General features: G+C 38.0%; 1 protein-coding gene across 1 annotated transcript in view; it reads right to left on the reverse strand.

The window, feature by feature from the left end:
- The window catches only part of LOC107575778 (unconventional myosin-XVI-like), a 25088-nt gene extending 13420 nt beyond the window's left edge, over nucleotides 1-11668 (reverse strand). Inside the window, exon 1 of the mRNA XM_016262107.1 lies at nucleotides 11590-11668. Coding sequence (XP_016117593.1) covers nucleotides 11590-11610 — 21 coding nt within the window. The 5' untranslated portion in view covers nucleotides 11611-11668. The remainder of the gene's footprint in view (nucleotides 1-11589) is intronic.
- Nucleotides 11669-11676: the final 8 nt, after the last annotated feature.

Genomic DNA, 11676 nt, shown 5'->3' on the forward strand with positions numbered 1-11676 from the left:
TGTTCATAACTATTTACATAAAAAAAAATGATGGGTGTAAGAACATAGTAAGAGTAACAGTTCCCTTGGCTTTGGGCATGCGCAGTAAGTATGAAATTTAAAAATTGTTTGCTCTCCAGCACAACTATAATAACAACCCCACTAATAGTTCGTAATTTTAAGATATTATGATGCACAATACACAGGGGTAACTTAGAGATGCCATAAACAGACTAGTTTGAAATAACTACTGTTATTTTCTGACTCCAGAATGGGACAGTGACATGGCTTCTCTACTTGTCCTGCTGGATCTTCTTACTCCACAATCAGCTGGAAGAAAGCAGCCCAAGAAGATCAGTGTTGGAGAGGCAACATATCATCTGGTGAAATTTCATAAGGTTTGTTAAGACAGCTCTATCCTATTCCGAATATTGTAGGTAATGCCTATGTTTAAACAAATTGTTTATAAAGGGACATTTGTGTTGTGTTTCAGTCATGCCAAAGTCTTGATGATCATCTCCTGACCACTAAAGGAAACCCTCAACCATATCTTCTTGCTTCAGGGTCTTCGAAAGCACAGGTTTCCACATTTTACATTGTCTTGGACAGAAGAGTTTTGCCTTGTCAGTCATGTACATCCTTGGGTACTTTTGACTGAGCAAGTCCAATTTTGTTTTCAGTGTGAATGATCATAATGCTCTGTCCAGCCTGTATGCCTATGTTTAAACAAATTGTTTATAAAGGGACATTTGTGTTGTGTTTCAGTCATGCCAAAGTCTTGATGATCATCTCCTGACCACTAATGGAAACCCTCAACCATATCTTCTTGCTTCAGGGTCTTCAAAAGCACAGGTTTCCACATTTTACATTGTCTTGGACAGAAAAGTTTTGCCTTGTCAGTCATGTACATCCTTGGGTACTTTTGACTGAGCAAGTCCAATTTAGTTTTTCAGTGTGAATGATCATAATGCTCTGTCCAGCCTATACACATGTTTGCAGACTACTATGTACAACATTGATATAGATACAGCTGAAGAAACTCCAAAAGTCAAAGAACTGAGAGCAAGGCTGTTGAACAAGCAGTAATTGTCTTATTCAACCAAAATGTTAAGTTGTTTCCTCTGCACTTCATCCTTTGGTTCAGCTTTGCATTTGTTCAGGCACCTCAAACCAATTCATAGAATGTGTCCTGGTATCACAAGTTGTTCCTTGTTTCTTCATGTATAAGCATGTATAAGCGTCTTCCTCAGGTTACACAATCCTATACTGCACTACTTTTTTTATTTTTATAAACCTGCAAGCTTGATTTTATATAATGCAGCGATGTGTTGTTGGCAATGTTTTATTTTTTTATATATATATAAACCTGCCAGCTTGATTTTATATAATGCAGTGGTGTTGTTGGCAATGTTTTATACTAATTTACTAAATATTTCTAGTTGACACTCTGTTAGCTGGTTGCATGTATTTAATGGAAATGTTTTGCTGTTAGATTTTACAGTATTTTATGACCGCAATTATTTTCGAAGTGTATCCATGCATGGAATTTCTAAACCTAATCTATGGATTTGCTCAAATAAAAACAGTAAGTCAAGAGTGTAACGAATCAGCCCATGGGAAATATGAATAATTAATCATAACTAGTTATAATTAATTATGAATATTTTAGATTCGCTGTAGATATTTAGCTGACCTCTCAGGGTCAACTGTCTTGTCAATTCTAAGAACGTTAATTTCCTGGTTAAGGGAAATAACTTCCTTACGACCTCCAGGACTCTTTCTACCAATCTTGTATTATGATGAATAACAATAGTTATTCATTTACCCTGACAGAAATACTTTCAAATTATTAGCAGTCTTTCATGGGATAAGTGCTAACATACAGCGGTGCTAGAGACGTGTGTTCGACATGTTGCCTATTGATCCTTTCTCCCCATCACTTCCTTTTTCATTCACTTTCATTTAGAGACATTGTGGTGCAAGCAAGGTCACAAGGAAAAGCCGAGGAATCTGCGCGCACACACACACACACACACACACACACACAGTTAGTTGAGTTCAGCTCAGGTGTGCTTCAAAGGCCACAGTAACTGAACCTGACAGTACAGAGGACTGCAGAGACAGAAACGCCGAATCATGTCAACAAAGGAGAAACAGATGAAACTTCCTCTCGAGTAAAGTGAAAAACAACAGTGACTCCTTCCTCTGACCGCACCAGGAAACAAGGACAATCACGTAACATAATTACATCTAATCTACATGATGATGGCTGCCTGCGTCCCATTACAGGGCCTTGAGCACAGGCTTAATTGCCTTTGTTAAATTTAATCTGTTATGATAATAGGCTAATAGCAATGAAAGTAAATGAGAATGCAGTTCACTTTCCAACTAATATGGCAAACTTCAGAGCACCTGCATGGTTCACTGACGTGGATTCATCGTTCAACCCCTTTTACCTTTTTAAAACTACTTAAGGATTCTTGCATTGTAAACTTTCCGCCTTTTCCACTTTCCAGCTTAATTACGACAACTTTTTACCCTCTCACTGACCCTTACAACCCATCTACACAGGAAACAAGCAAATTAACTCCCTTATGATTGAACTACGTTTCTAACCACATGTGAAATGTGTAAAGATGCAGTGACATTTACTGTTTTGTGAATTTTCACAGAAAATTTGTTTGCACTTTATTTTACAGTAGGTGAACTTACATGTACTTACAGTGTACCTACCTAAGAAAGTACTGGTAATATAAGGTAACTACATAGGGTAGGGTTAGGTCAAATAAAGTGCTACTGAAAATTCAGTCATTCAAAAGATTCAAAATCAAGTTATGTGAAAGATTTCACCACAGATTTTGCAACGGGTTGAGTTTGGCCACTCAGATTCATGAACAAAAGTTTTGAAAGTGACTTCTGTGTTCGCTGTGCTTCAAACATTGCTATACTATTGACAACAGACAATGGACAATTTTGCTTGTGAAATGTCACTAATGTGACTGACTTGATGTTGATATGAAAATGCGGACATTGATATGTTTATGTGATGTCAATACCATTAAGCTTTCTGACTGAACTTTTTAGCATCGTAGTTCGCGTTTATGGTTTAAATAGAATGGGGAGAACAATTGTAGGGCCCAATAAAAAAAAAAAAGTTTTCTTTTTTTTTTCAGTTTATTTTTTCTGAATTTTCCATTTAAATTTTTCAATTCATCAGCAATTTATTAAAGAGTTTAACAAAAATATTTTTTTCGGCCCTATGAAATATGTTTTTACGTTCCTCAAATTCAGTTTTCGAACTGAAAACATTATTACAACACCTCACTCCCCAGTCTGGCACAAACGGCTCGAATAGTTCCTGTATCAAATGAAGGCCCGCCTTCTGAAATACGAAATGTGCTGTGATTGGTTAGCTGGGCCAGTGTGTGTTGTGATTGGCAGCACTCGGCGCCTGGTCGGGAAATGTCATGCCCCTTACCATAGCCGCCTGCAAGCTTCAGTGTAAATATTGCTTCAAAATCAAATCAATTTGAGCGCGATTTAAACCCGGATGATTGTAACCACTCTAAGTTCGTCTGCCTTGGGAAAGCTAGCGTGTCTCCGACATAGTGATAACACTCGTTGCCTTCTCTAGTGCAGCTCAACCAGGTCTCGTCCCATTCGTCGATATTTGTGATATCACAAATCCCGGAAAATATGCGTTGTAGTCCAAACGAGTCGTTTGTTGTAGTTTGTGAAAAGTGATTTCTGTTAAACAAAATCTCCCCTTTTTAAGTGGACTTTGATCTTTGTAACTTTGCAGATCTTTTTTATGCTCAAACAGCAACATTACAGACTAACTAAAGTTGAAAAAGTGAAAAAGCATAATAGGACCCCTTTAATAGTCTGAAGCACCTCTAATTAATTGATTTTATAAAAAAAATATATATATTATTATTATGGGCTTTTTTATCAGAAATACTGTGCATTTACATTTTTCTGGTATTTACCAGATGAATTTACTGGTAAGTTCTGGTAAAGAATTTTTCTGGTAAATATGAATAAATATTAATAATTTTATTAGTAGTAGTAATCCTATCATTACATTAATTAGTATATTTCTGTCACAGTTTCTTCATGTTAAACCAAACCTTTATTTTGCCAGGTTGTTGTGAACATTCCACATTATACAGTAAATTCATTTTTATGACTAGATTCCATGATTTCGTCTGCGTTTTCGGTATCGCAGAGATCATAGGGCCCTACAATTGAATCACGACTGAACATAAAATACGACTATAGTTGATTAAAAGCACATCCTGTGTTAGGTGTGACATCCAGAAAACTGACAAAATCTACATGAAATACATAGGTAACTGATGGAAAATTACCCATAACTGAAGGTATTTTTCCAAATACTACAAGTAAATAAAAAACTATGCATTATAAAGCATGTCTGTTTAGTTGGAAAAGCAGCAAGGAAAATCCTTTTTTTTCCCCATGACGTCAATTTAATATAGGTTTGTTTCTTCAGGAAGTAATCTGATTGGCAGCCTAACATAGTACCTCCTAAATCCTGACTCTGACTAACCCAAAAAAAATAAAAATAGGTCGTTATGGTCCACTTTTGGAAGCAGGATGCAGTAAAATATGGAGGAAGGAAAGAGAGAGAGGCACAGGCAGAGGCAGACAGAGAGAGATAATGCTAGCCTGAAGTCTGAGTGTGTGTGGGAGATTCTGACCTAAAGCACTGCATATTGCACAGGAGAGATAAGAGCATTAACAGCAAAGACAAAACAGCACAACATGAGACCAAAAAAAAACAAACAAAAAAACTGAAATATAAAACAGTTTGCATTATAAAACCAGCATATTAGTGAAGGAAATGTGGCGTCAAGCTTCAGAAACCTGGCAAGAACACACTCCTGTCAAATTGCACCCCAAAAGTCAAAAGAAAGAAACAACTTATTATATTTTGCGTAATGAAAATATAATGAAAATGACTCCCACTCCTTTATTTTTTTTTTGCAATGTGACATTTTCATGATAGATAGATTTATTTAATATTCTAGGTTAATAATTATGGTAACACTTTATTTTAAGGACCTATTCTCACCATTAACTAGTTGCTTATTAGCATGCATATTACTAGCACATTGGCTGTTTATTAGTACTTATAAAGCACATATTGATGCCTTATTCTGCATGACTTTATTCTAGATCCTTTAATCTGACTCCATACCTACCTAACTTAACAACTTATTAAATATTAATAAGCAGCAAGTCAGACGTTTATTGAGTTAAAAGTGAATAAGTGTTCCCTATTCTAAAGTGTTACCATAATTATTTATAAATATATATATAAAATTATATATATTTATATATATATAAAACTAACTTATATGTTGTTCATTTATGTTCGTTTATAATACATAGTTAATTTATGCAAATTCAAGTTCCCCGGATGGATGGATGGATGGATGGATGGATGGATGGATGGATGGATGGATGGATGGATGGATGGATGGATGGATGGATGGATGGATGGATGGATGGATGGATGGATGGATGGATGGATGGATGGATGGATGGATGGATGGATGGATGGATGGATGGATGGATGGATGGATGGATGGATGGATGGATGGATGGATGGATGGATGGATGGATGGATGGATGGATGGATGGATGGATGGATGGATGGATGGATGGATGGATGGATGGATGGATGGATGGATGGATGGATGGATGGATGGATGGATGGATGGATGGATGGATGGATGGATGGATGGATGGATGGATGGATGGATGGATGGATGGATGGATGGATGGATGGATGGATGGATGGATGGATGGATGGATGGATGGATGGATGGATGGATGGATGGATGGATGGATGGATGGATGGATGGATGGATGGATGGATGGATGGATGGATGGATGGATGGATGGATGGATGGATGGATGGATGGATGGATGGATGGATGGATGGATGGATGGATGGATGGATGGATGGATGGATGGATGGATGGATGGATGGATGGATGGATGGATGGATGGATGGATGGATGGATGGATGGATGGATGGATGGATGGATGGATGGATGGATGGATGGATGGATGGATGGATGGATGGATGGATGGATGGATGGATGGATGGATGGATGGATGGATGGATGGATGGATGGATGGATGGATGGATGGATGGATGGATGGATGGATGGATGGATGGATGGATGGATGGATGGATGGATGGATGGATGGATGGATGGATGGATGGATGGATGGATGGATGGATGGATGGATGGATGGATGGATGGATGGATGGATGGATGGATGGATGGATGGATGGATGGATGGATGGATGGATGGATGGATGGATGGATGGATGGATGGATGGATGGATGGATGGATGGATGGATGGATGGATGGATGGATGGATGGATGGATGGATGGATGGATGGATGGATGGATGGATGGATGGATGGATGGATGGATGGATGGATGGATGGATGGATGGATGGATGGATGGATGGATGGATGGATGGATGGATGGATGGATGGATGGATGGATGGATGGATGGATGGATGGATGGATGGATGGATGGATGGATGGATGGATGGATGGATGGATGGATGGATGGATGGATGGATGGATGGATGGATGGATGGATGGATGGATGGATGGATGGATGGATGGATGGATGGATGGATGGATGGATGGATGGATGGATGGATGGATGGATGGATGGATGGATGGATGGATGGATGGATGGATGGATGGATGGATGGATGGATGGATGGATGGATGGATGGATGGATGGATGGATGGATGGATGGATGGATGGATGGATGGATGGATGGATGGATGGATGGATGGATGGATGGATGGATGGATGGATGGATGGATGGATGGATGGATGGATGGATGGATGGATGGATGGATGGATGGATGGATGGATGGATGGATGGATGGATGGATGGATGGATGGATGGATGGAAATAAGTGTTCCCTATTCTAAAGTGTTACCATAATTATTTATAAATATATATATAAAATTATATATATTTATATATATATATAAAACTAACTTATATGTTGTTCATTTATGTTCGTTTATAATACATAGTTAATTTATGCTGACGTTAAATGGAGCAAAAGACACAGCAAGACTGCTGAAAAGTAATACGGAGATATTCTTATCTCAATAAAATTCCAGAACCAAACAGAAAGCTGCGTTAATTCACAATTTCTGACACACAGCTGATCAAATAATGAGATGTCAGTCAGGCTTAAGGTTGTCAATCAAACTATAACTGTACAGACACATGTAAAACTGAAAACATTGAAAACTACATTTCTACTCAAAATGTGAGTACTATACAAGTATATGTATATGTAATGAGGCATTAATTGCATTTGAACAGTTGAGATCGTAATCACTGAAGTTTCCAGTCAATTCATCATTGTCAAAATGTTCAGAACCTCTAACCGGCTTAATTTTCCCATGTCGGTTATTTCATTTTTTTTAATCCATACTACCACGTGTGTAGTCGGTGCTATACGAGTGTTGAGCTCGCGTCTTTTGCAGCGCCTCGCACATGAGTGGCGTGGTAAAAGAAAGAATTTAAACTTTTACATGCAGCGCCTTGTCCTTAGCCATCTTCAAGAATCGGCTAAAAACACATCTCTTCCATCTTTATTTGACCCTCTAACTCTAGCACTCTCTATTCTAATTCTATTCTTAAAAAAAAAAAAAACTTGCCCCTTTTAGATTTAGGCCCAATCCCAATTCTACCCCTTAGCCCTTCCCCTTTTCCCTACCCCTCCGTTTCGCGCCATCACGTGAAGGGGTAGGGGTGTCTCGATTCTCTTTTGGTTGGAGGGGTAGGGCCAGACAGCCCTTCAAATTAAGATTTTTAGGGACCACACTTCAAACGAAGGGGTATGAATTATCTCAGCGTAAACCGGCTTCAGTGGCAACATGGCTGCCCGAGCGAACAAAAAGACACATAAATGTAAGCATTTTTGGCATTAATAAAGATTTTAACGAAAAGTAATCATTTGTTTTATGTTACATTCATCGTACAATTGTGAGTTCATATTTACGGTCATGTTACTCAAACAAATGTTTGCAAAAAATCGCTAAAGTTTGCTAACGTCATATCATTACTGACTGCAAGATAGTGCCACAACATAGGCTATTTTCATGTCTGATCAGGGCGATAATAATTAACCACCATAGACATTGAAGAGGGCTAGTACCCCCAATAATTATAAATTGCTAAACCCTTTTCTGAAATATTACCAATTCGAGAGAGAGAGCGAGATGAAAGTTGCTTCTGTGCGTTTCTCATTTTAGAGTGAGTTTACTTCAAAAACAGTGATTTTATCCTCTTGTTGCTGGAGGGCCTTACACTCTATTCATTTACTAACTGCTTGCTTTCTTTAAAAAAAAAACTAACACTAGCTTCTCTATTCTTTTTGTATTCTATTTGGTTTCTTTTTATTTATTATACAATGAACAAAAAGCAAACAATATCTTGCTCCATTCTTTTTCTATTCTATCGGTTTTCTTTTTATTATATAATTTTAAAAAAACTCGCTACGTGTACTGCATTAAGCTAACTGAGACTTGTCATAGCACTCGCATATCATTGCTCTTTTGTTGATTTCGATTGCTTCCATCGTCCTCATTTGTAAGTCGCTTTGGATAAAAGCATCTGCTAAATGACTAAATGTAAATATAAATGTAAAAAGGGTTGTATATGGTATTTTAAGTCGACTTAAGAAAATTAAAGTGAAGATTTAAGGGATAGTTCACCCAAAAATGAAAATTATGTAATTAATTACCCGCTCTCATGTCGTTCCAAACCCCTAAGACCTTCATTCATCTTCGAAACACAAATGAAGATATTTTTTGATGAATTCCGAGAGCTTTCTGACCCTGCATAGACAGCAGCATAACTACCACGTTCAAGACACAGAAAGGTAGTGTAACGAATCAGCTCATGACAGGAAATATGAATAACTAACCATAACTAGTTATAATTAACTATTCATATTTTAGATCCTGTGCATTTATCTGCTTGTAAACAAGGCAAAGTGCATGCATCGTGGTACTCTCATGAATGGTGACGGTCTGACCCGGAAGAAAAGAAAACATTGAATAAAGTAATTATTTTTGTTTTCTTAGCGCACAAAAGTATTCTCAGAGCGTCATAAAATTACAGTTATACTACAGATGTCACATGAACTATTTTAACAAAGTCCGTACAAGGTTGCTGGGCCTTGAACTTGATAGTTACCTTGCTGTCTATACAGGGTCAGAAAGCTCTTGGATTTCATCAAAAATATCTTAATTTGTGTTTCGAAGATGAATGAAGGTCTTAGGGGTTTGGAACAACATGAGGCAAGTAATAAATTACATAATTCACATTTTTAGGTAAACTAACCCTTTAAGAAACAATGCATATTTATCCATTTTAAAAATCCTTCTGTTACAGGAACACTCAAGACATTCTATCAGGGTAAGTTAAATCGCCTGTGTTTAATATTGGAGGATTTGCTGTGTTTGTTTGTGGTAAAGGCAGTGAACTGACATGACTGCACGCTGACTGAACACCGCCTGTCTAAAGACGCAGGGAAATCCTGATCCTGCCTGAATCTGGCAGCACTGTGGAGGATTACGCTCAACTGATCCGGCATGTAAGACATATGACAGAACTTTACTCTAAGTCTTAGTTGGATTCCTCCTGCAGGAGAGACGTGCATGTTCAATTCAATTCACATTTATTTCTATAGCACTTTTCATAACACATATTGTTTCAAAGCAGCTTTACAGAAAAATGCATGTCCCAGACCTAACAGTCAAGAAGCCATAAGTGACTGTGTCAAAGAGAAAATCTGCAATGATATATTTGAAACATGAGGTATGTGCAACCAATCTCTGACTGGAACTCAACACACATGTGACTTTAAAGGTTTAGTCATGATTCACTCACCTTCATGCTGTTCGAAATCTGCATAAGTGGCTTTTCTTCCATAGTAGGGCTACACGATATATCGTTTCAACATCGATATCGCTATGTGCTCATCCGCGATAGTCACATCGCAGTATGTGCGATGTCTAGGCTACTAATCGTTATATTTATACTGATAGGCGCGACATGTGAACGGCCCCAAAGTCTGGACTCGACAAAGCGACCGTTGCATATCATTTGAACTTTGTGTCAGTACATCATAAATGAGGCATCAGTTTACTGTCGGGGATTTGTCGTGCCGCGCCGCATTCAGTGTAGACAGTCACACAGCATCACTGATTAAATTAGGTTCTATAGTATTTTGTCGCATCGCGCCACTCGCGTCCGGTGTAGAGAGCCACGCAGATGCACGTGAACATCGAATTCTGTTCACTTCTGCGTCTATTTGTGCCTGAACTACTGTGCACTGCAAGTATCCTTGTAAACGCAGATGCTTATGGCTTAGGTGAAGGGAAACAATTGAGAAAGAAAATGGATGTGTAACAGTAGCCTATATTGGTTTACAGCAGTTTAATGTTCCTGTTGCTTTCTCTGTCATGAGCATTAATCAAACAACAAAACACAAAGAAAACTCACTTTTGTAGCTTTAACATATATTTAATCGATTTAATTTATATAGTGAAGGCTATGCACAGTGTTATTTTACATTGGATTATTCAATTTCTGTACCTGAATACTGTTTGACTTACCTGAAAAATATAAAGCACTGCTTATTTCATTTGTATCTTTGTTCTGTCATTTATCTATGCTTGTAATTTGTTTATTTCCTATGCTGATTTACTCGCCTACAAAATCACCCCAATCACACTGATTTTTTTTTATAAATGGAGCTATTGAAGTCATCAGATTTTTTTTTGCATAAATCGCAATATATAAAATCGCAGAAAAAAAAATATCGCAATGTGAGTTTTTTTCCAATATCGTGCAGCCCTATTCCATAGAGAAACAAACTTTTATAAATATCCTTGCCACTCTATTCCACATGCTCATTGGTGATGTGCTTGCCAATTACAACGGCTGTCAGGAAAGATGGACATGTCTTCCCTCCCCTACATCTGTGTTACTCAAATGCACTTGGAAACACACACACATATTAAAGCAGGGGTATGGTGTGTCGACTCAAAGAGCTCATTAAATTCTCAATACCCTGGTGGAAGAGTGCAGGGAGGCAAGCAGTCATGTTTTTCATCTCTTCCATTTTATTTTTTCCTTCATTCTTCAGCACACAAAACTTTTAATCATATTAAAGAGAGTTGTCACGGAAGACACAGTTGAAAAGAAATAACAAGACTTCTCCTGAAAACCCCATTAAAACACTTGACAAGTGCAGATTTCTTTCCAGTGTTGGCCCACAACGTCTGCAATACTTAGAGAAACCTGTTAGCTACAGCATATTTTAGATTTCGTATTTCCCTAATTGCAATTTAAATTAATATTTTTGCCACAGATTTCCAGAAGAGCGACTGCTATACTAGAAGTGAAATCCGTCAGTTATTAAGTACACTAGCATACAGATGATCCTAATGTACTAAAAGATACAAAACTCACATTTTGATTTGGTGTCTGTGTTTGTGGTGTATTTCTCACCAGTAGCAGCAGCAGCACCATATCTGCGTGATCGCAGGCACAGGCCACATGCAGGGCAGTCCAGAGGTCTTCATCCTGCAGGTTGAC

Source organism: Sinocyclocheilus grahami, unplaced genomic scaffold (assembly GCF_001515645.1).
Source record: "Sinocyclocheilus grahami isolate Dianchi unplaced genomic scaffold, SAMN03320097.WGS_v1.1 scaffold2883.1, whole genome shotgun sequence".
In the NCBI taxonomy this organism is placed as follows: Eukaryota; Metazoa; Chordata; class Actinopteri; order Cypriniformes; family Cyprinidae; genus Sinocyclocheilus; species Sinocyclocheilus grahami.